The sequence below is a fragment of the Pimephales promelas genome, chromosome 22, assembly GCF_988280905.1.
Source record: "Pimephales promelas chromosome 22, fPimPro1.hap1.1, whole genome shotgun sequence".
Taxonomy (NCBI): Eukaryota; Metazoa; Chordata; class Actinopteri; order Cypriniformes; family Leuciscidae; genus Pimephales; species Pimephales promelas.
In genome coordinates this window covers 26764426-26790436 of record NC_142790.1, presented here as the reverse complement: position 1 = coordinate 26790436, position 26011 = coordinate 26764426, and the positions used below count along the sequence as shown (strand labels likewise).

Here is a 26011-nt window from a genome sequence, read left to right as displayed (position 1 = left end):
GATGTTTCATATCTCAGTGTAAAAGTTGATTCATCATAATTTCAATCCATGCTCGATCATATTCACAAGAATGGAGCTAGTGGTCATATTTGGTTTTCCACAGTTGCTTAATGGTTTAACAAAACACTCTTCAGTTCACATGAATTTTAAAAGCTTTTTTTAGAATTGATATGAGAAGTGAAAGTCATATGTGTTAAGTATAAAATAGGAGAACTGCAATTTCTAAAGAAGTAATTTGGTGATATGGTATTTTTATGAGTATTCAATCAAATATTCCTGTTTGATGCTGATACGACCAGACAGGCCAAATAATTAATCTCTAGGGAAATCCAACGTTCTTGTTGAAGTCACTGTTATGGAAATCGTTATCCATGTAGTTGGTGATGGTAAATTCACTCCCTTCCAGTTCCAGATCTGGCGATGCCATTGGAGTTAAACTAAAACAAAATGGGGCAGTTGCACAACCTTCCTCCTTTTTATTTCAATCAGTGTTTTTATTATTTTACATTTCTGTATTTAAAGGGTTAGTTCACCCAAAAATTAAATTAAGTCATTAATTACTCCCCCCCCCCCCCCCCCCCATGCTGTACCAACCCCGTAAGACCTTCGTTCAGACTTTGGAACACAAATGAAGATATTTTTGATTATATTTGATGGGTGGATCACTGCTATAGATGCTCCTATTAGGGATCAAAACTTGACCGGCCAGAAAGTCAATGAAGTAAATGTTTAAATATTCCATGTGACTTGATAAACTTGTACTTGAGCCACTGTTCACTCTCAGAAAAAAGGTACAAAAGCTGTCACTGGGGCTGTACCTTTTCAAAAGGTAAACTTTTGTCCATTTTATGTGCTGATATGTAGGCCTACACTCTAAAAAATGCTGGGTTGTTTTAACCCAATTTTGGGTAAAATATGGACAAACCCAGCCATTGGGTTACATTTTTAAATTACATTTTTTACCCAATGGCTGGGTTTGTCCACATTTTACCCAAAATTGGGTTAAAACAACCCAGCATTTTTTAGAGTGTACATCTTATGTGCTAATATGTACCATTAAGGTATGCACCATTTAGGTACAAAAGTGTTACCTTTTGAAAAGGTACAGCCCCTGTGACAGCTTTTGTACCTTTTTTTTTTTCTAAGAGTGGGAATATTTAAACATTTTCTTCATTGACTTTCTGGGGCGTCAAGTTTCGATCCCTTAGGGTGCCTATGATGTAGCAGTGATCCACCTCTCAAATGTACTCAAAAATATCTTCATTTGTGATCATTTGAAGACAAACGAAGGTCTTACGGGTTTGGTACAGCATGGGGGTGAGTAATTAACGACTTAATTTTCATTTTTGGGTGAACCAACCCTTTAACTGGCAATAGCATGTCTAAATGACATAACTGTTGGGCAAGTTATACTCCTTGATTTTGAGAAAAACAAACAATTGAACTTGTCCGAGTGTGGTTTTAGAGGGAGCAGACCATTTTAAGTCCAGCAAAACCAGCTTAGACTGGTTTAATGTTTAGTTTTTTCAGGATAAAACTTGACAGACTTTAGGACCCAGCCATTCGTCTGCTACAATGATGTAGCAGACCATCTTAAACCATTTAAGATAAGCAAAACCTGCTTAGACTAGTAAATATGTTCCCCCCCAGCATACTTTGAGACACATGCATTCATCTGCTACAACACATCCGCTACACTTTACATTGTAACATTCTTCACTCTTGTTGTTACATTGGAACGTTCGATTTACGATCTCGTCCGTTACAGTGTTTCGTCCGTCGGTCAGTCAGTGATACTTTGTAACAGTTTTCCTGGTTCCGGTCATTACCAGCTGCGACCGACAGAGGCAGTGCTGAGTTACAGACTACAGCAGAGATACAGGCAGAGAATATCACATAGAAAAAACACAGAGAGGGCGAGAGAACCGAAGAGAAGGGAAGAGCGCCTGGCAGGGGCTCACAGAGACCCCCGGATCCAGATGCAAGTTCACATCCCACCTTACCGATCGATATGTGATCAATTTTATCAATCCCGTCGCTTGAATGACGCCCGGACTGCTTGAGACGTTGTAACGGAGGAGAAACAAAAACCTTCCCGGCGACCTTTTTTTTCTCTTCTTCTTTTCTGTCTATTGTGGATCATTTTCTCTTTGGAATCGGAATTGGATTGATCATTCATAAGGACAGCGCACATATTGGCTTCGAGGGAGTAAGATGGGGTGTTTGGGGAGCAGTAAAACCGAAGACCAGCGCATCGACGAGAAAACACAGCGAGAGGCCAACAAGAAAATAGAGAAACAGTTGCAAAAAGAGAGACAGGCTTATAAAGCCACACATCGACTGTTGTTGTTGGGTAAGAGAAGACTTGAGGCGTTATAGCTGACATACGAGACCCATCCGAGGCTGTGTGTTTAAACGCACCGTGTTTGACAGCTCAATCTGGCATGTCGGATTGGACATATGAAGAACACACACCGTGATATCTGAAGTATATCTGAGAGACTTTGCATGTATTCTCACTGCTGTTTTTCGTTGCTTTCGTAGGGGCTGGTGAATCGGGCAAAAGCACTATCGTGAAGCAGATGAAAATTCTTCATGTCAACGGGTTTAATGCGGAGTGAGTACATGTTTACTGTACTAATGTCACATATGTGTGCATGGAAGGGCGGTATATGAAGGTTGGGCCCTGTGTTCAGCCTCGGCATGGCGAAGGAAACACTCGTACATGCTGAAGCTGATAGTGATGTAGCACTGCGTGCTATCGGCTAGTGCTTCACTGCAACATCACTGTTAAATGGTCATACAGAATCTGGATGGAGGTAATGCATGGCTGAGAAGTGACTAAAATCAATTACCAAATGCTCACCAGGCCTATGAGTGTTCAAGTTTCTTAAACAGGTTTTGCATCCTAAAAATATGTCTAAATGACATAACTTTGTTTGGCAAGTTATGCTTGAATTTGAAAAATACATATGTATTTATGGTCAAACTTTAGATTAGGGTCCAATTCTTACTATTAACTATGACTTTTTGCCTCAGTAAACTCCTAATTACTGCTTATTAATAGTTTGTAAGGTAGTTGTTACCTTTTGGCACAGTATTAGTTAGGAATTGGGATGGATAATCTGTGCTTTATAAGTGGTAATAAACAGCACTGGAAAAAAATATTGTTGGTTTAACTTAAAAAATTAAGCAACCTGGCTGCCTTAAAATTAAGTTCATTGAAATGGAAAAATTGAGTTAATACAATGAATGAAGGAGATTGATTTAATCATCAGAAACTCAAAATATTATGTTACCTGAACTATTTAAGTTGATTTGACAAAAGAAAAAATGTTGCAACTAGTTACTAGTGAGAATTAGACCCTAAACTAAGGTGTTACCATATATATGGGGGGAAATAATAAGTCAATAAGTCAAGTTTAGCCAAAAATGAATATCGTAATGTCATTCCAGTCCGTATGCTGTTTTTTTTTTTTTTTTTATGTGCAACACAAAATGAGAATTTGTGTCCAACTCCAAACTATATTTATGTTTCTAAGTGATCAACATGACATTTCAAGTCTTCTGAAGTCATATGATAGCTGCATTTGAGGAACTGTCTGAAATTTAAATCTTTCCATTCACTTCAGCTGTCATATTTCATGAAACGTCACGTTAGGTGGTTACGTTTTGCCAGAAGCAATGATGTTTGGCATCAATAAGTTTCAGGCTGATTCTCACACTAAGCCATCACATGTCTTCTGAAGGCTTGAAATATAGTGCTCAAGTCATACAGAATGTTTTTGTTGTTGTCATTATTAAAAAAAAAACATAACATACACATACAGGGTTGGAATGACACGAGGGTGATTAAAACCGTGACAGAATTGTTATTTTTGTGGTGAACCATTCCTAGAACGAGGTGTACAATTCAGCCTTGCATTTTATTTGACTAAACTGAAATGTTTTCACTTATAGGGAAAAGAAACAGAAAATTCAAGACATTCGCAAGAATGTAAAGGACGCCATCGTGGTAAGTGAGCCGTTCTCAGTCCTGATTTAGTTTCTCGAAGTTTTCTATATCCAATCTCAGTCTCATGAGAGCTCATAACCCTTTCATTTTTATTTCTAGACCATAGTGTCAGCAATGAGCACTTTAATACCACCCGTCCCACTCGCTAATCCAGAGGACCAGTTTAGGATCGACTATATCAAAAGCATAGCGCCGCTCTCTGACTTTGATTACACACAGGTAAGGAGTCTCATTTTCATCATTTACCTAAGATGCTTTCAGTGACATTTGAATTTGTGTAAATGTGTTGAGGTTTTTGAACCGCTTACCGAGAGGTTTTCGGACTCTTTTGCATGATTGCAGCTTTATTAAAATTATGAATTGGTCTTGGTCTTTTTTTAAATCACGTACCTGAGGTAAATTGAGAGTTTGGACGTGTTTCTAAGGAACGTTACTTTATGGATTGGGAAGATAGATGCTGACTGCTTTGTTGTTGTTTGAGTTTGCGATTGGTAAATATTACAATTTTTAAGAATATGAATAAGGCCCAATAATTTTATCAGCAAGTATGGGAAAAAGTTCTTGCATTTCTAGCCTAAGTAACGTTTTAATGCATTTACAGACATGCTCAGTTAGCATTTTCTTTGTATGTATATTATTTTACACACATTTTCAACAGTACTCAAATTATTGTAGTTATATTGAATGCTAGTCAAAGTGAATGTTTTTTTTAAAATTATGCATACTTTAACATGATTAGCATGTTGCTACGATAGCTTGCGTTCAGTTTTTGGTGTGTCATGCATTGTTGTTGTATCTGTGGTTTGTGAGCACATCAAGTCAAATTAAACCACAAGCTTTTTATGTTAAATTACAGGTTTGTGAGAAATATTTTGAGTTTATATGTAGGATTTAATTTCGAAATTGACTAATCCAGGAGGCCTTGACTAATCCACGGGACAGAGAAACACAATGTAGGTTTTCACATTAAATAAATGCATCAATTGCTTTTAGTTATCAAAAACTCTATAAATATAGTATTTTTGAGATTGTCAGTGAGTGATTTTTTTGTAATGAAGTTCCTGTCTGGCATAGGTTTACTCAAACCGATATTTTTACCAGTCATGGAAAAGTTGTCGATGTCGTTTTCTTCCAGTGAAAAATGAAAAATCCCATTTGATCTGAAACTGACACTATTAAGTTCTCTCTCTCTGTCAAACTGATGCAGTGCTAGGCTAGCTTTAGCTTAGCATATGTTTCTGCTGTGCTTGAGTTTCGTTTGTTCGCTTTAGACCGTGTGCAATGGGGTCAGTTATTTTCATTATGATTTTGTTGTGATATTCTAGCACATTTGACGCCTTTGCAGAAAAGTGTTCAGCCGTCTTCAGCCTGTGACTTTTTTTGATTGCACAAATGTTGGCTCTTCTTTTTCAGATTGTCGTTTTTAGACCGTGTGGACTCTGCTTGAAATGGAGATCTGTAATTAGACCGTTTTAGACCCCAGATCTTTTCTCAGCTCAAATTAAGTCCTGGATTTCTCTTTAATTAATTTATGGCAGACATCTATACTCACCGGTGAATTCATACATCTTAAAATGTTTTGACGGTTGGATTGTAAATACTGGAACTTCCAGAAAGTTCAGTTCTTATTTAGAGAGAAGTTTTCTGTTTACTCTTGGGTTCAACAGGTGATAGATACAATATTGACTGCTAACATGCATTATTTGTTTATCTTAAATTTGCATAAAATTTGCAAGATCACACTGGAGGAAGTACTGAATCCAGATAGAGATTTCAGTAACACTTTACAATAAGGTTTCATTTAACTGCATTAGTTAGTATGAACTAACAAGGAACAATGATTCTACAGCATTTATTTATCTTAACTAATGGTAATCACAACATTTACTAAAATATATTTAGTATCTGTTATTATTAGTTTATGCACTGTGAACGAACATGAACATTTTTTAATCATTAACATTAAAGATTAATGAATGCTGTAAGAATATATTGCCCATTCTTAGTTAATGCAATAACTAATGTGAACAAATGTATGGGTCGTTTTTTGGGGAACGCAAAAGTTTTGTGAGAAAACGCAAAAACGATGGAATATATATATATATATATATATATATATATATATATATATTTTTTTTTAAATCACCATGTCTCTTTAGAGTCTCCGTACAAATGAGTCCTTGTTATGAAGTAACTTATAACAATGAGATTTCAAACATTAACACAGAAAGAACTGTTCCTCTGCTGTTACTTCCTTCAATAGATATTCAGTGGTTCATAAAAAATATTTTTACATTTTTCTACTCCAAAATATTACAAAAAGTCCAAGTTTTAGGTCGACGCAGACAGCAGAGAGTAGACTGGACACAGGATTGTTACATACATGTGACATGCTTAATGTTATTATGTGCAATAAGTACTGTAAAGTTACACTGACGTTAAAATCACACTTACTTTTTAGGTAATGCTACAGTAAAACACCGCTCTTCACTTTCAGAAGTTGTAGGGATGCTTTCTTCACGCAAAAAAGAATGTGAAACATTTATGTTGGTTATTATATAATTTTCAGGTTAACTAACTAAAGTAGTCTTATTTGTTTGCAACTTTAGCTTTAGCTTAGCTTTATTTAGCTTTATGTAAAGTTGCAAACAACTAAGAACAGAAACTAACATTTGAATGCTTACATGATGAGATGTGTGATCAGTAAGTCTATTTCCAGAACAGCCAAAAGGCTTTTAACCAAAACACATTTTATGAATGTAGCTGGAAGTATGTCGTGGTATCAGTTCAAACAATCGCTCTTAAATGAAGTGAGGCAGACTTGGTTCTAAAAATGGTTGCTAAATTCAATGTTTTAGGTTTTATAAACGTATAAACATTGATTTATTTTTGTCCTCAGGAGTTTTTCGACCATGCGAAGAAGCTCTGGGATGATGAAGGCGTTAAGGCGTGTTATGAACGGTCCAACGAATATCAACTAATCGATTGTGCGCATTAGTAAGTATACGTTTTATCATAATAGTTCACTTTAATTGAAACCTATGATGATGATGCTGGCATAATTCAAATTGAAGTTGATTGCATATTGCTTAAGATGCAGCTGCAAAATGTCTTTTTCTCTGTTGATATTTATGATATTAGCACAAATAAGAGGAACCACTGGTACAAATAATTAATCACAGCTCTTATTCACGGTCAGTCATTTGGTTTTACTGATGTTTTTAACAGAATCTCTTAAAGGGATAGTTCACTTTGAAATTATTTTTTGATATGTTTTAGCTTACCTTTAGTCTTTGTTTCCACAGTATTTATCAATTTTTATATTTTTAGGTCAAACTGTTCTTGTCTGTCAGTCATATAATGGAGGTCTATGGTCACCACCTCAAAGAGCGTGCACAGAGAAGTCCAAATTAAACATGATTTAATGACTCGTAAATGTAAGTACACATTGATGGCCTAAGACACGAAACGAGCGGTTTGTGTGAGAAAACGAACAGTATTTTTATAATCACAGTCACGTCCAAGTACTCTGAGGACGTGGGCGCTTCGGTCTGCGCTCGTTGCATTGATACACATTGATAACCGCTTGTTTCGTGTCTTAGGCCATCAATGTGTACTTACATTTATGAGTCATTAAATCATGTTTAATCTGGACTTCTCTGTGCACGCTCTTTGAGGTGGTGACCATAGACCTCCATTATATGACTGACAGACACGAAACGGTTTGACCTAAAAATATCAAAATTGAAAATACTGCGGAAACAAAGACACCTACATCTTGGATGCCCTCAAATTGAACTATCCCTTTAATCCGAATTGTATTTATGCTGCGGTTATAGTGTGCTAATGTGAATCTAAAGGGAATATATTCAGTGTACATTTCAAGACTCGGTATGAGCTTGTTCAAAAGTTTGGGGTCGGTCATGATTTTTGCCATGATTTGTTTGATTATAAATAGGGAGATATTAATATTATGATTTGAATATATTTTAAAATGTAATTTATTGCTGTGATTTTCAGCATCATTACTCCAGTCTTCAGTGTCACATGATCCTTCAGAAATCACTCTAATATGCTGATCATAATTATCAATGTTGAAAAGAGTTGTGCTGATATTTCTGTGGAAACCGTGATACTTTTTAAATAATAGAGAATCCTTAAGAAATAAGTTCAGAACAACAGGATTTGCTTGAAATCTGAATCTTTTGTAACAGGTATTTATTGTGACACTAATTTGGATAGGTTATCTAACTGACTAGTTGATTAGTAAGGCAAACTATTGTTGTTGTGCAAGTCACTGACGGCGCTGAGCTTTAGCTGTTTGACAGTGTGCATTGGAAAACATTCTTGGAAAAGTTGGATCTGTAAACCAGTTCAGACAAACAATGAATTAGTCCGTTTTGCAAATATGTAGTTTTGCACATCCCTGTAAGGAACGTGCCTGATCAGGTTCAGAAGAACCTTAAACCAACCTATTTATTCAGGCAGCCGACTACAAACATGTCGTATATGTATTTAAGTTTCTTTGCCTTAGAAATGGAGACGTTCTAGGTGCGTGAACGTGTTTTTACGTCCACTGTTGGCTTTTTTAGGCCAGTGCTGACGTTTGTCCTGTACAACAGTGGCCGTGTGTCAGGTATTAAGTGTGAGGAGGGTGGTCGGGTCATGGGAGTTGGTCAGCCGCTCTGTAGGACGCAGATACCATCACCAGCTAGTGCAGGGCCTGACACATAATGGCGACTGTTGTCTCTCAGTCAGAAAAGGCCCGGAGATACTCGGAGAATCACACAGACACCCAGCTGCTCTCAATACAGGCTTGTTCTTTGTGGAAGACTTTTACAATACTGAGAATTCCTCTGTTATACAACTTCGAATCAATGTCTGCTCAGATATGTTTGCTGCGATCCAGGTCGATCCAGGGGTGTGCAGTTGGCGAGAAAGTTTTCAGATAAATCTAATTGCTTCCACTTTGTTGTACTTTGGCTCCGCAGAAGTCGCCCTCATGATTCTGGAGATGCGCAATTTATCGAAATAAAACGGAAATCGCGATTAAAATAAATAATACATTCATTTGTGAACACAACATGTGGCAACAATCTTCCCATGCCTGTAATGAGAGGTGCTTATCCACAAAAGTGAAGCTTTACTTTGAAATTAATTTTTGATATGTTTTAGCTTACCTCAAGGGCATCCAAGATGTAGGTGTCTTTGTTTCCGCAGTCGTTTCAATTTTGATATTTTTAGGTCAAACCGTTTCGTGTCTGTCAGTCATATAATGGAGGTCTATGGTCACCACCTCAAAGAGCATGCACAGAGAAGTCCAAACTAAACATGATTTAATGACTCGTAAATGTAAGTACACATTGATGGCCTAAGACACGAAACGAGCGGTTTGTGTGAGAAAACGAACAGTATTTATATCGTTTTTACCTCTTGTAACCACAGCCACGTCCAAGTGATCGGAAGTGATATCTCGATATCGTGCTTGCATTTACAAGTCATTACATCATGTTTAATTTGGACTTCTCTGTGCATGCTCTTTGAGGTGGTGACCATAGACTTTCATTATATGACAGACAAGAACAGTTTGACCTAAAAATATCAAAATTGAAACTACTGTGGAAACAAAGACACCTACATCTTGAATTTCCTTGAGGTAAGATAAAACATACCAAAAATTAATTTCAAAGTGAACTATCCCTTTAAGGGCTTCCTGTGGTTTTCAGTCCAAATAAAAGTTTGATGGTGTAACATTTGAAAATTAAGCAATTAAGAGATATTTATATTGGTATTGTAATGTAAATGATTTAAAAAAAAATATTACTATAGTATTTTTTACAGTAGTAATATTTCTTATTTTAACTATAGTAGCATCCACACCAGCGGATGATATCGTTCTGTACGCTCTGCAGTTTTGTCGTCTGCCGCTTTCAGCTGATTGGCTGTTCATCAGCTGGAAATATTCATTCTGAAAGTGATTCCAACGATATTTTTTCTCTGTGCCATTATCTTTATAGTTGTGCCGTCTGCCGTGAACTACTATATTTTAATATTTAGAATAATCTTTAGAACTATATTTATCGTTATAGATCTCATCCGCAGTGTGAACGGATTTAAGATTTAAGATTTTTACGCCTGTGTTTGTCCACCCAGGTGTTCATTAAATGACCTTAAAGTAATAGCACACACATTTCCTCAACAAACCACATGATTTGGAGGTGTCATTCATACAACACAAATTTTGCAGGACGAGTTATGCGCTAAAGTTAGAAAACCAACCCTGAGCGAGAACAATTATAATATTTATGCTGGCTTTAGCAAACGCCTTTAATCCAATAATTATTATACCAGTAATAAAGTATTATATCTCTCTTTAGACTTTCAACAACACTATATATATATATATATATATAGTGTTGTTGAAAGTCTAAAGAGAGATATAATACTTATATATATATATACAATCTATAATTTAATCTAAAAAACCATAGAAAAGTACAGGAAAATGCACTATTTTCTTGGCTAAATAAACAGAGGAAAGATGTTTAAGAACATTTATCTAGTATTAAATTATAGTATTTATTCAAAAAAGTATTTTTTTTTTACTATGACATTTTAAAGCTTGTAAAATGCCATGCACTGACTAAAGCTCTACAAATAAAAAAAAAAGTGATTATTGTATGTTGGGTTACCAAACATGTAGATGATAATTTATAAAATGTATATTAAAATTGTATATATATATGTAATTTGCAAAATGTTATCTATATGTGTGGTAGGCATTCATCTAAAAAAATAGGAAATATATATATATATATATATATAAATAAAAGTAAACAGCATTCACAACACAACATACTCGAATTGCTATCGGAGAGTTTTACAATTGACCTCAATTGTCAGAATATGCACAGAAAGTGTCTTTTGTTGAAAAATGTTTTGTAATTATTCAGGTTACTGTAAATGTGAGCAGTGTGTAATAATCAAGCTGTTTTATCGCAATGCATCTTAACTGGCCTTTGGCCTGTGAGATCATTGAACGATCCCTCGTGATTTTGTGACATCTGTCTGTGTTCGTTTCTATTGCGTGTCTATTTTAAGGCTGAAAGAAAACGGATTACATGTCAATGTCAAACGGCCGAGACGCACACAAATACACGTCTGTACGCGAGTGAGAGCGTGCTGTTGTGATAGAGGACACTTGTACAGAAACGGTGAAAGCAGCAGTCCGAGCGAGAGAGATCCCAGTTGTGTGTGTGTTCTGTATGGAGATTGTGTTTGGGCTGTCTGTCCCCCTCCTCCCTCCACCAGAGCTTATGTAAAGGAACAGCGCAGCCGGGGCAAGCAGGAGCTATTTATAGCACAGCACTGCAGAGCACTCACTGGTGGAGGGTGTCACGTGTGTGTGTGTGTGTGCGCGCCGCCGAATCAAAGGGAGTATCCCGGCAATGCGCGTAAACAAAGGAAGGTCAGAAAGAGAAGGTGAGGCGCAGAAAGGGCCCGTGTGTGTGTGTGTGTGTGTGTGTGTGTGTGTGTGTGTGTGTGTGTGTGTGTGCGCGGTTATACAAATCAGACCCTCATAAGTGCTTAAATGGAATAAACATTCACTGATGTGATGTACAGCGGCGCTCTCTCTTTCTCTTCTTTTTTTTCCTGCCTTTTCTTACATAGATACACAAACAAACACGCACATGTGCAGTTGATAAAAATAGCAACAGATTATGAATTCCTTTTTTAGCATTTCGGATTTCTGTTTCGAGATTTTTTTGCCAGCGTTTACCTAAAAATAGAACAAACTCCTCAAAGCTATTAAAACCAGTAATGATTATTAAACCATCATGCAGTTATATTAATGTTACTTACCATCAATTAAAAATGGACAAATCTTTTTTTTATGGAATATTGAAGCATTTGTTATAAATTGTTTATCTGTGCACTTTTTGTTTTTACTCGTGTGCGCTCGTAACCTTTAATCAATGTAACTATAGGGAAGAAAAGACTGTCGCAACTTCCTTTTCATGCTGACTTTGAATTTAGTTTTTTAATATGATTTACTATAGACCGATTTCTTGTCAAGCATGCAGATTACTTTAAGCTCAAGGATTTTTTTTTTTATTCCGTAATTCACTTTTTTCCTCTGATGTAAAATTTTATTTTAGCAACATTTTTTATTTTTTTATTTGTAAGGATATACAAATGTGGTCCCACAAATATGAGAATTATTTTAGCAACATTTTTATTTTGTGAAAATGTTTTTTAAACCGTTTTGCTGGAAAACAATGACAAATGACGTGACTCGTTACTGATTTGTTTGTAATCTTCAATGAGTTTGAACTAAATGAAAGACTAAATTATTTAACATTATAAAGAGTATAATTGTTTGTAATTATCAGCAGAAAATTCATGATCATGACAGGCTTAGTTGCACTCTTAAATTATATTTTAATTTATTTACTTTCGTGCATTTGGTAGATGCATTGCATTTTAGCTTTACATTTTTTTCAGTTCATGCATATACAAATATTTATATTCGGGCTGTGCAAAGATTAATCGCATCCAAAATAAAGTTTGTGTTTACATAATATATGTGGGTGCACTGTGTATAATTATTTTATATATATAAATACACACACATGCATGTATATTTATATATAAAATATTTTATTTATATATAATATAAATTTATATATATATATACAGTATATACATGAAAATATTTCTGAAATATATACAAACATGTGTGTGTATTTATATATGTATAAAATTATTATACACCGTGCACCCACATTTATTATGTAGACACAAACTTTTATTTTGGATGTGATTAATCACGATTAATCTTTGCGTAGCTGGCTAATTACAAGTCCAAACCCAATAAAAGTCAGAAGTTTGCTTTAGCCTCGGTTAATATTCAAAAGTTTGTCTGATCTTGTCAGATTCGGACCCTGGTCTCGGACCCTACTTTCTTTTACTGTTGTGCTTGCAGTAAAAAAGGGGCATCATTTCTACAGTTAAAGTTTGTAACTTTTAAAAGTTTTGTTGGAAGAGGTTCTGTATATTACAGGAGAAATACAAGCTCAAAAAATAGCTTTTTTAGTCTAATTCAATAGTGCAACAGTCGGTTCCGGAAGTGAAAAATCCATTCTTTTTCTCCATAGGGAAACTGATTTTGAACTTCTAGACCTACTGTGAGCTGTTAATCAATGGTGTTTGCTTCCGTTGAAGCCATCAGCCAGCATTATTTCAGCTTATTTTTAAAAGAATCGTGATCAACAGCACATTTCCTGTTTGGAAAACTTACATTATCCATGATGTTCAGAAAAATCCACTAATCAAAAAAGCAACAGTTCTTAGACTCCGCCCACTCCCACGAAGCACTGCAAATAACTTGATCGAGTCAATCTCTATACGCTCTCAAAATACCTAAATGTATGTATATAATATAGGGCTGTGCAAAAGTTAATTGCGATTACATAATATATTTGTGTGTGCTGTATATAATTATTTTGTATATATAAATACACACACATGCATGTATATATTTAAGAAAATGTGTTATTCATATATAAAATATTTATATTTATATAATATAGATTATGTATTTATAGATGTATACAGAATTTAAGCGCAAATAATTATTAAATATATACATGCATGCATAGGTATTTATATATACAAAATAATTATATACAGCGCACACAAATATATTATGTAAACACAGACTTTTATTTTGGATGCGATTAATCGCAATTAACTTTTGCACAGCCCTAATATAATATTTTGCAATGCACTTAAAGGGGTGGTTCAGGATTTTGGACATCGGGCCTCATTTCCAAGGAGATTGATTTAATCCTCAAAAACTCAAAATAATATGTTATCTGAAGTAAATAAATTATTTAAGTTGATTTGACAAAAGAAAAAACGTGATGACAAATCTTGAAATATATATTTTTCACAGTGTATTGCAATGCAATAGTTTGATTTCTGACATTATTCTCTCAACAGACATTTACATCGATAGTCTGGCGTTATAATTTATTTGCTTTTGGTGAACCGTGGACTGGGTAAAACTGTTTATAATGGCAGGCTAGCAGATACCGTTGACTCGCGCTAGCCTAGCACCGGCGAACTATGCAACTGGAACTACTGTATTGTTTAGACATGTCAACATTTGTAAATGAGTCGTTTTATATTTATCCATCGTTTTCAATTTGATTGTGGTGTTCGCAGTGCTTGGGATTGTAGTTATTTCCCTCACTAAGTACACAGTCTTGTACCTTTTTTGTTTTCAAAAACTTATTTTGCTTCAAATCAAAGTTTTCGTTTTGTGATTCAGCTTGTAGCTGATTGGCTTGGTCCATGGCGACTTTTTTCCCCCAAAAAAACCTACGGGAAAAAATTGAATGGAAATGAAACCAGTAGTGCTGGAAAAAAGGGCGGGCAGTTAAACACTCTGATCTAATGAGAAACCTTGCACCGATACTCCCAGCCGTACAGCCGTTGTACTCAATAGGACATGTGAAACGTGTTCAAACATTCCCATATTGTTCAGTGTGAACTGGATTTACAGGTTTTGGAATGACTCCCGGTACAATTTCTTGTTTCCCCTGTGATCTAGAATCAAACTCATGTTCCTAAACCGCGTACAAAGCGCCCATCGAGAACAATCTGGGCTTTATTATCTCGGCTTGTCTTATCTTATCTTGGGTACAGAACATTCTCAAGACTAGCAAGAACCACAATGATGAATCAGATTAACCGTGTGAGACGTGTTATTTTCAGCAGAAGAGCGACGAAATTCGAATAAACACGTTCAAAATAACTATTTTACAATGCTTCATTTTGATCTCTGAAATCTGATTGTCATGCCACACATGAGATATATATATATATATATATATATATATATATATATATATATATATATGTGTGTGTGTGTGTATTCATGTTAACTAATAAACTATATATATATATATATACTAACAATGAAAAATACTTCTAAAGCAATTAATCTTAGTTCATATTAATTTCAACATTTGCTTATTATTTAAGAAAATCAAGGTTTTTTTTAATTTAATGGACTTGAGCTAACATGAACTAACAATGAATAGTTGTATTTTTATTAACTAAGATTAATAAACATTGTAACAAGTATATTTCTCATTGTTAGTAAATGTTAGTTAATGAAGTGCAAAAAGTTACCATTGTTTTGTTTTTATAGAATTCTAAAGTTTTGAATTTTATATTTAATGTCATAGAAAATTAGTTGTATAAAAATCATTATTTGGTTTTGTTTGTTTATATAATAATATATTTGTATTATATATTTTTTAATACCATAATCAAATGGAATATATTTGGTTTTAGCTTCAAATCCGATTAAGATGAAGTTGTTCTTTATGATGCTACGCAAAAAGCGACATTTGATGAGTCAGTCTGTGATTGTCAGTATATTTTTTGTTCTGTGGAATATGTTTGGATGCTCCTTCTGACCGCTGTGTCGATACGGATCCCACGTAAGACGGTCGGTGGACTCGTCGTGCAAATCTCTTCAATACCGAGTTCATCCTGTATGGCTGATGGACAGTCTGTCCCGTAATTAGCTCTGCTTTTCTCTTAGACACACACACACACGCCTCGGCCCACCTCATGTGGAGAAAGAGAGATTCTTTATAGTCTCTAGATGTATGGTCACGGTTTATTCAGAGAAAGATGTTTTGGTTGATCGCTGGACTTCACAGATCCGACATGTGCCCTCTGGAGGCCAACACTGGAAACGCAAGGCCATATTTAATGGTGGTGAAGTGCATTTTGGGATGCATAGGTGTTTTTTACATTTTTGTATGGGCGATTTTGTCCCCACCACCTTATGAAACTGCTCACGCCAAAGATGACAGCAACAGATGATTCTTCTGTATCAACACAGGCCATTCAGTGTGTGTTTATTATAATTTGCAATGTTTTGCTGACTAATTGTTGAGGTTGTTATCAGTTGTCAAACGTTACAATGTTCTTGTTCCGATCTGTCGTTATCTGTTCGGAAAAATCGCAAAACAAAATGCAAAGAAATGCTCATCGTTATTATTATTTTTTTTCTTTTTCTTTGAAGGTTTAATTTACAATATTAAAGATGATAATATGATCAGGTATATTTGAAAGACTTTAGATGTTTAGTGGCAAATATCTATATTTGTTTAGATAAATATTGTATATTTCTGTGGTCAGTAGCATGTATTTAACCCAGAATATGATTTTAAATTCTGAAGTTTAATTGCACATTTGGGGTCAAGGGTCATGGAGTTTGGGGTCTGGTTGCAAAGTCTCTTATGGTGACCATTTTATTTGATTAAAAATACAATGTCAAATATTATTGCAGTTTAAAATAATATAATGTTTACATTTCTTTTTAAATAATAAATGTTTTCTATTGTAAAATACTTCAGAATATAATGTATTCCTGTGATCGAAGCTGAATTTTCTTCGGTGTCACATGATCCTTCAGAAGTCAGTGTTCTGCTTCGTTCATCTGTTGTCTCGAACGTGACGTTCGACGGTCTCGTGGTATTTGACTTGTAAACTGGGTAATTCTGAGTTCTACAAGGACGTGAATGCTTTTTACAAGTTGAAATCTTGTTTCTTGAGCCATCGTAATTGCCATAATTACATTTCTTTTTATTATCAATGTTAAAAACTTTGATGAATGGAAAGTTTTATAAGGGCATTGATTTGAAATCTTTAGTCACTTTAAAACAGTCTTTACCTTTCACTTTTGTTTCAATTGATCTATCCTTGCTATTCATAAGTTAAAAGTATTGACAAAGTATAAAATATTACTAATTATCATATGTATTTTCACATCTGAAAGAAATGCTCCATCATAAAAAAGCAAGAGTCGGGATCTCCACACAAACCTATTTCTCTTAATCTTTTTATCTTTTTCTTTTCTTTTTTTTTTTTTTGGCAATGTCGTTACAGATTGTCTTGTTGTCACAAGCTTGTGGGATGAGTCTATATTTGTCTGTGTTAGTGCTGATAGCACTAATATCACATGATGGTCACAGAGTGTTGGGCTAATATTCTGCCTTTCTGCAGGGAAGTAAGAGAAAGATATGGGCTTGTTATCTAACATTCTTCAGCTGCGTACTTGCTGTAGGGATGCTTTCAGGGGTTCACTTCTCATTCACAGCCAGTGAGTGTGTGTGTGTGTGTGTGTATATATATATATATATATATATATATATATATATATCACACCAGATCCTGTGAATGTTTCGGATACAGCAACAGGTATATCTAGACTAGACCTTCGAATGGCAATGTTAGAATGAGAGCGTTGCTTCTTCTTTGATAGTTTTTGCCACTTTTAATAACGTTTGAATTGATGAAAGTAACCAAGTCTCATTTGAGACACAATCAAAGTGTTTTTGAAGATTATTGTGTAGATTTCATATTCTTTTCTAGTGTAGTACTTGAACAGTGTCTTTTGATATTAATTTGTGATTATAATATCATTTGTTTTTGCAGGTTACTGATATGGTGTGTGTGTGTGTGTGTATATATATATATATATATATATATATATATATATATTAGGGCTGTCAAACGATTAATTGCAATTCCAAAATCAAAGTTTGTGTTTACATAATATATGTGGGTGCACTGTGTATAATTATTTTATATATATAAATACACACACATGCTTGTATATATATGAGATGTGTATGTGTATAAATTAGGGATGGGCAACGATTAATCGCATCCAAAATAAAAGTTTGTGTTTACATAATATATGTGTGTGTGCTGTGTATAATTATTTTGCATATATAAATACGAACACATGCATGTATATATTTAAGAAAAATGTGTTCTTAATATATCAAATATTTATACATAATATTAATTATGTATAAATATATATATAAAGTATATACATGCAAATATTTCTTAAATATATACAGGCATGTGTGTGTATTTATATATACAAAATAATTATACACAGTGCACACACACATATTACGTAAACACAAACTTTTATTTTGGATGCGATTTAATCGTTGCCCATCCCTAGTATAAATGTATTACGGTTTCCCAAAAATATGCAGGAGCGCAACTGTTTTCAACATAAATAGAAATAATGAATAAAAAATAATAATAAATAGAAATGTTTCTTGTGCAGCAAATCTTTGATCACAGGAATAAATTACTTTTGAAAATATATTCAAATAGAAAACAGCTATTTTATTTTTTATTTTTTTTTATCAAACAAATGCAGCCTCAGTGCATTTTAAGAAAATCTTACAGACCTCAAACCTTCGAATGGATGGATGGATAGATAAAGATATGATATGAAATATGAATGCTGTAGTTTGGTCATGAAAATATATTTATTAATGAAAAACCTACTTGTGTAAAGTCGATTTAACTTTTTCTTCATTTGTGTCTTTACAGCTTTCTTGACCGGATTGACGCAGTAAGACAAAGCGATTACACACCAACAGACCAGGTACTGTTCGAGCTTTTTCAAAAACACACACCGTTGTGATGAGAGACAGCTTTTTGTGTAAATGTCTCGCTCTTTATTTTCCAAAAACTGTCCTAGCCTAACTCTTTCTCTCAACCTTTCTTCTTTCAGGACTTGCTTCGCTGCAGAGTGTTAACATCAGGGATCTTTGAGACGCGATTTCAAGTAGACAAAGTCAACTTTCAGTGAGTTCACTTATTAAAAAGCTCCATTAAAAACATTTTAAAGACCATACAGTTTCGATAAAGTGTTGCCATGTCTTCGTATGTCCACTAGAGGGACACATTTCACTTCCTATAAACCTCACGTCTCTGTTCTTCTCTCTCCAGTATGTTTGATGTCGGAGGTCAGAGAGACGAAAGAAGAAAATGGATTCAGTGTTTTAATGGTATGTGAATCTGAGTGTGTGAATTTACACCAGTTGCACATGCATGTTAAACAAGTGCCCATATTAAGTCTCCTACAGCATGTTTACACACATCCAAGGTCGACTCGTTTCAGGCAGTTCAGAATGAGATTTATTTCTTTTGAGAGACTTTTTCTGCATTTAACATTCGCAAAAAGTCATATCACACACTACATGAAAGATAATATCCCAAAAAGAATAATAGAGGCACTGCTGTGTGATCTTTAACATACTTTGATATTTGAAGTCCTCTACTAATATTGAGTTTGTGTGGATCTGATTGGCCGTTTCTCTGCAGACGTCACAGCGATCATCTTTGTGGTAGCGAGCAGCAGCTACAACATGGTCATAAGGGAAGACAACAACACAAACCGGCTACGGGAAGCACTTGCTCTTTTTCGCAGTATCTGGAACAACAGGTGAAACCTCTTATTTTCTCTCTTTATTTTCAGCTTGCTTTTAAGTGTGAGCGCAAGCTTAACTCTGGATTTTTTTCCCCCTTTCTTTCTGCAGATGGTTACGAACAATTTCTGTCATATTGTTCCTTAACAAACAGGACATGCTGGCAGAGAAAGTATTAGCTGGGAAATCTAAAATTGAAGATTATTTCCCTGAATATGCTTGTTACACCATACCAGATAAAGGTGAGACTTTTCACCCAGACACACACATCACTAAAGACCCAGAAACAAAGTTTTCGATAATTTACATCTTTGGGTTAAAGGTATACTAGCTCTATAAACGTAGTCCAAATGACTTGTGCACTATTCAGTTTTGTGAACCGCTAAGGGAGACAATAAATGCTACTTTGACCTCGAATCGACTGAGTGATGTGCGGGTCAGTGTCAACTTCCCTGTGTGTTAATCTGTCGACTCTTCTGTTTTAGTAACTCCTGAACCAGGTGAAGATCCCAGAGTGACAAGAGCCAAGTTTTTCATTCGTGACGAGTTTCTGGTTAGTATTTTTTAATTGTCTATTGCAGTCACGGTTTAGACTGATTCACTTTGTTGTGCTTTTTCGGGCAGTTTATAATCTATTTTAGCAAAATTTTTCTGCACAAGCCACTTAATCCGGTAAACTGATAGTCGGTGCCATCTTGTGGACACCCAAAGAACAAACGTGCTGTTTACTTCATTTTCAGCATTAATCATTCTTCATCCACACTCTCAATCATTGGATTGACTCGGTTGTGTACTGTAGATCATGCAATTCGGGGTTTGTGGGTTTGATAAAAAAAAGCGAATAATTAATTAAATGGTAAAATTATCAAGTTTAAAAAAAACAAATGAAAACAAAAATAAAATATGATTTTTAAATCTATATTTTTATTTATTTATACTAAAATATATTTAGTAAATATTACTATAATAATAATTAATTATTAAACAATAATTATAATATATATTTATTAGGGCTGTGCAAAAATTAATTGCGATTAATCGCATCCAAAATAAAAGTCTGTGTTTACATAATATATTTGTGTGTGCTGTATATAATTATTTTGTATATATAAATTACACACACATGCATGTATATATTTAAGAAAATGTGTTATTCATATATGAAATATTTATATTTATATAATATGGATTTATTAATATATTAAGAATTTAAGCGCAAATAATTCTTAAATATATACATGCATGCATAGGTATTTATATATACAAAATAATTATATACAGCACACACAAATATATTATGTAAACACAGACTTTTATTTTGGATGCGATTAATCGCAATTAACTTTTGCACAGCCCTAATATTTATATAATTAGTTGGGTTTTTTTTCCTTAATGAATTTGAATTACGAACACATTTTTGGGGGATTACCTGTAAACATCAAAATAATTTTTAGTAACGATACGAAACGCCTAACCGTTAGTCCACCTCTCCTTTCACAGAGGATCAGCACAGAAAGCGGAGACGGCCGTCACTACTGTTATCCCCATTTTACATGTGCGGTGGACACGGAGAACATCCGCCGGGTCTTCAACGACTGCCGAGACATCATCCAGAGAATGCACCTGCGGCAGTACGAGCTCTTGTGATCGGCGGGACCCACCGCGTCTCCAAACTCCGCAGACAAAGAATACTACTGACGTTTGGCACACCACACTTCGGTTTTTAACTCGTTTTATTTCAACTCGTGATTCGATCGGCGGAGAGGGTCACTGGGTTTTCCCCCACGTTTTTATTTGGATTGCCTTTATTTTTGCCATTCCATGAAGCCTCTGGCTACCTCCTTATTTTTTATTTTGCTAAAACAAAATATGATATCGTTGTGTATATTTTCTGGCTCCTGCCAGATTATGAAGATCGCATCACCTTGTGACCTCCAGGAGTCCTAGTCTCGCACCCCGAACCTTGATCTTCTGACCTACAGGGCTCTCTGCTGCTCTTTCTGTTTCTGAACACTGAAGATCGCCCACGGGACAGAGGCGGGGACGGGGCGGGGGGGGGGGCTAGGGGTTGTCGAACACTGGGAAAACGAAGTGAAGTAATGCACTTTTCCATCCGGTTTTGACTGACGTTTTTCTTTACGAAGATGGACACACAATGTAGCATCACATCATGAATTTCTGTCCCACTCCCACTTGCGGACAGGTCAGAGGATGGTGGGAATGACCACGCCCCCTTTCATTGGAAGTAGGCGGGGCGTTTGAAACGAGGAGGCGGGGCTCCGGGAACATTGCCGAAGCCTCGGTTTGCTCTCGAGAACATGACGGCAACACGTCCGTGACAAGAAACGCCCCCGTTTCTTATTGTTTTAGGTTCGTATCTTGTACAGACTGTGCAAGGTTGAATTGTTTTTTTTTTCCCTTTCCTTTCCTGTACAGACTATAAAATGTTATATTATTTTGTACAACTTTATTGAAAGAGAGTAAAAAAAAATCTACTTGTAGATCTTTGTGCCTTGATTATGGCTGTACCTGTAAATGAAGCTGATACATATGTTTTTGACTGCGCTGTACAGCTTGATGTCACCCCTGTCGGCAGAAGGGACTGTGGATGGGGACCTACTCTGTAGAGTTTAGTTTCTTTTCTTTTTTTTTTTCTCGTTTTTGTTTTTCTGCTTTGTTTATATAAAAAGAGAAAAAGATCTTTATTAAAAAAAAAAATACAATAAATATAGGAAAGAAAATCTTAACCTGTATACATTATGCAAATTGACCCCCTTACCCGCGGTTATGATCGGACGAAACGGCACCACGCCTTTTTGTTTTTTTTGTTTTCCGTTTCATTTTAATTCTCAGCTTTAAAAATTGAAGAAAAAGAAGTGTCCAAAATCACAACCTGGTGTTGTTTTCAAAGGAACCTTTTTGGATATGAAGTATGTCTGATTATATACACACACACGTTTGCGTCTGTGAGTGCGTGCGTGTTCACGTACAGGAGACAAACATTGAGCCACAGATGCATGACATTTGTGTACGAGTGTGTGCGCGTGTGTGTGCAAGAGTGCATTGTGTGCACTCTTTTATAAATGTGCGTACATGTAAATTTATACGTCTATATAAATATATATGTACAATTCTACATGTTTAATTATGTGTGTGTTGGTGTATACATACTTTAGTATGTATACAGTGAAGATGTGTACTTACACACATAGGTAAGCATGTCTAGAGTGAAATGAATAAATGAGAGTGCAATATTGAAAGCAACTGTGCGTGTCCGACGATTTTCACCATACACAATATAGACAGTAAATCGTAAACTGAAAGTTTTTTTTTTTTACTTGTATTTCTTTAATATCAATATCATGTGATATCAGTTTATAATACACATCCAAATATACTCTTTATTTTTTAGAGCAACAACATCAGAACTTCAAGATGTACATTTTTATTTATATTTATTCAAGTTTTTTTTCTTTCTTTCTTTTATCAGCTGAACACCTTTGGCATTCCTAATTTATTTTGCTTTTACCAAAACCTTTCAAACCATGTGATCCACCAAAACAACACAAATTATGTTACACATGCAAATTTTGGTTGATAAAATTTTAAGTTCAAACACGTTTAATATATATATATATAGTATTACTCCAGTAAATCTCAAAACTTTTTAAATCTGTAAATACTATGTGCTTAAAGTCATGTTGCACAAGAAATACTTTTTAAAATAAATCTTCTAAAGTCATTAAATAGATTTTGTGTTTATGTTTCTTAAGTCTTAAAAATCTCCCACCACTATTCTTTTGTCCGTCTACAAAACCCCATACATTCACATCTCAACACTAAAATGCTGACCACACTGAATAGTCTTCATTGCAAGATGACATATCCAAAGTTTTTGATACATTAACATAGACCTCCGATTCTCCGAACTAGTGCAATCAACTTGACAGAAAAAGTTGATCTGGATTTTCAAATATTTTATACTGAATATGTGTAGATATAATGCTGAGGTACATTAATTCCATACAGCACATACATGTCATTCAGATAAACCACAATCTTATTGTCGGAGTCCAAAGAAGTTTAATTTGGATTTCTTGACATAGTATTTCTTACTACATTGACCCGCCAAAATAAGCAATATTGTTTGGATTTAAATAGGCAAATAAGTAGCCCTCAAACCGTATTCACTTTATAGCCCTTAATCCTGTAATTGTGGACAAATGTGGGCACAGAAGTGTGATCCTAATTTTTATTTATTATAAATGTTATATCACTGTCTTAGATAAAGTTTTGTCTATCCATTTATGGTGTTTTTTGTTTTTTTATTTTGGGGGTATTTTTGAATTTATTTACTTCAAAAAGTACCATATTTTATATGTAAATTATGCTTATTTTTTTAAACTACATTAAAATATCATTCCATTAAGTTCTTAGAGCTAAAACCTAAAGATGAAGTGACTTTGCTGTCTTATTTTGGCTTATTTTAGAATGCTCTAAATTACAGTTTTTCCTATTCATTTCTATGGGTGCCCATTTTTGACCCAAATACAAGATTAAGGAGGTTTTTTTTTCACCCACTTAACATTGTAAAATTGAGTCAAAAAAAAAAAAATGTGTGTGTGTTCAGGAGGCAAACTTAGGAAAAGTAGCCAAGTCTTGTACCGCTCAGATCTAGGGAAGTATTTATTAAAAATAAATCAACTATTTTGCCCACAATTGTCCAGAATACGGTTTTAGGGTTAAGGGTCTATGATTGGATCATTATTGAGTGATTATGGATCTATCATGTTATAAGTTTGGCAACAGTTCTTTTAACCCTAACCGATGGAGTGTGTAGCTTTTTAATTTTTTTAAAACAACCATATAGGAAGACACATCATGGCCATATTCCAGGATGACAATGTCAAGATTCATCAGGCTGTTTTCCTACAGGGTTGTTTAAGAAAGGAAATGCTAAACTCTCCATCAACTAGGTTTAAAAGAACTGTTCCCAAACATAAAAATAATACAATGCATAGACTCTTAAGCATTTGCCTATTTAAATCCAAACAGTGACTTTTTGTTTTGTTTTGGCCAGTGTATAAATGTAGATACAGCACATAAATTACAGTCAGGTAAACCACAATCTTATTGTTGGAGAATTTGGATTTCTTGTGTATTTCTTAGTATGTCCTTTAGACAAAAAGACAGCCGTACTGTCCATATTTGCACATTCATGTTAAACTTGTAGTTCCCAAGTGCAGCTGCACATTTGATTTCACGCTCACAGGAACTAGAAAGTCTTAGAAAGGCATCGAGTGAATCCTATGCAAAAAGTGTCGCCTCAACATGGAATGATCCAGAAGCTTTGCGATTGAATTAGATTGCAAGATTTTACAGAAGTGTTCCCATTTAAGACTCGGGCTACTCCATGTCCTCATTTTGCACGCCGGAAACAAGCTTCGAAGATTCGATGCCTCTCGATTACTGCTTTTCGACCGGCTTCTTCTTGCTGATCTGAAGAGTGACTTGTCCGCTTGGTGTGTAGCTGCAGGTTTGCGCGGACACTTGCGTTTTGAAGCTCTGCAGACCTCCCTCCTTTCCTCTCTGGACCTCGGAGCAGTACGTCGGCTGGACGTCAAACCTCGCAAAGCTACTGGCGTGGCCTGGTTCTTCAGTCACATGAATAGGGATGGTCTTCTCTCGCCTGCTGCTCACGGATGAACCTGGGGTAAACATGCTGGAAATATGTTCCTTGAAGGATCCGAAGAAACCCACGCGAGGCTTTGCGGACGCCACTGGACGCCCCACGTGCAGCAGAATGGGTTTTCCGATGACCGACTCGTTTATTTCTCTCTGCAACACCGAGATCTCACTCGGCTTCTCAACAGGGACGTGATGGTCTGGACGGCTGCCGAAAGTCTCGCCTTCCTGAGGGACGTAGTCCTCGAGGTCTTCAAGAGTAAGAACCCGATTCCCATCAGTCAGCGTTTTGCAGTCTCGCGCACCAAGTTGGTCGTCTTCGGGCTCCAGGACGATAGTTCCCTCCTCGTCTTCATCAGAGTCGACCAAGACACACGGGTCACTAATATCTGCTGTAACGCTTGGGTAGATCGTCACATTGTCAACCTCAGACACAGTTTCCTCTTCATCCGTACCAGAAGATGCTTGTAGAAGCATTTCGGCACCCTCTACTAACTTGTTGTTGGAGTTATTAGTGTTTGGATTTCCAGGTGGTGACAACTTGCCGGGGGAAACGCCCCTTCTCCTTGGTAACTTGGGTGATTTGTTCACTTTATACTCGATTATTTCCTCGACTTCCACCCATCTCGGGTTCCTGGCCGTGGCACCCTCTGGATCTTGGACGTACAGTGTCGGGACGGTCTTCCTGGCCGGGGTTCGTCTCTGTCTGGGCGGTTCGGGAGTGGACGTCTCTGAGCGGTAAGCTCCCATGGGTGATGGTCTTGGGGACGCATGGCGTTTCATACGAGTGTTCTTCACCACTGTGGTGATGGTCTCCTCGCTTAAAGTGGAAAAAATCATATTTGTGAGTATGATTCATGATAGATGCACACAGTAGACAAAAATCTGCCATCAAATTTACATCCCGGTTTACACTTATCAATACTTGTATAATACATTTTGAAGAATTGTATTATACTATATTAAGATAAACTATTTTAAC

The 26011-nt window shown here is 35.6% G+C and overlaps 2 protein-coding genes across 4 annotated transcripts in view; one reads left to right on the top strand and one right to left on the bottom strand.

The window, feature by feature from the left end:
- Positions 1-23091, top strand: part of gnal2 (guanine nucleotide binding protein (G protein), alpha activating activity polypeptide, olfactory type 2) — a 28856-nt gene extending 5765 nt beyond the window's left edge. Inside the window, exons 1-12 of one of the 2 annotated variants that reach the window (XM_089125708.1) lie at positions 1859-2353; positions 2545-2617; positions 3961-4015; positions 4115-4234; positions 6915-7012; positions 18464-18518; positions 18648-18721; positions 18866-18924; positions 19241-19361; positions 19456-19586; positions 19830-19897; positions 20845-23091. In XM_089125708.1, coding sequence (XP_088981834.1) covers positions 2215-2353; positions 2545-2617; positions 3961-4015; positions 4115-4234; positions 6915-7012; positions 18464-18518; positions 18648-18721; positions 18866-18924; positions 19241-19361; positions 19456-19586; positions 19830-19897; positions 20845-20991 — 1140 coding nt within the window. In that variant the 5' untranslated portion in view covers positions 1859-2214 and the 3' untranslated portion in view covers positions 20992-23091. Of the gene's footprint in view, positions 1-1858; positions 2354-2544; positions 2618-3960; positions 4016-4114; positions 4235-6914; positions 7013-18463; positions 18519-18647; positions 18722-18865; positions 18925-19240; positions 19362-19455; positions 19587-19829; positions 19898-20844 lie in introns of those variants that run through there. The other variant, XM_089125707.1, reaches the window with a different exon arrangement.
- Positions 21187-26011, bottom strand: part of obscnb (obscurin, cytoskeletal calmodulin and titin-interacting RhoGEF b) — a 57136-nt gene continuing 52311 nt past the window's right edge. For both annotated transcript variants that reach the window (XM_089125694.1, XM_089125695.1), the window contains one exon: positions 21187-25849. In XM_089125694.1, coding sequence (XP_088981820.1) covers positions 24811-25849 — 1039 coding nt within the window. In that variant the 3' untranslated portion in view covers positions 21187-24810. The remainder of the gene's footprint in view (positions 25850-26011) is intronic.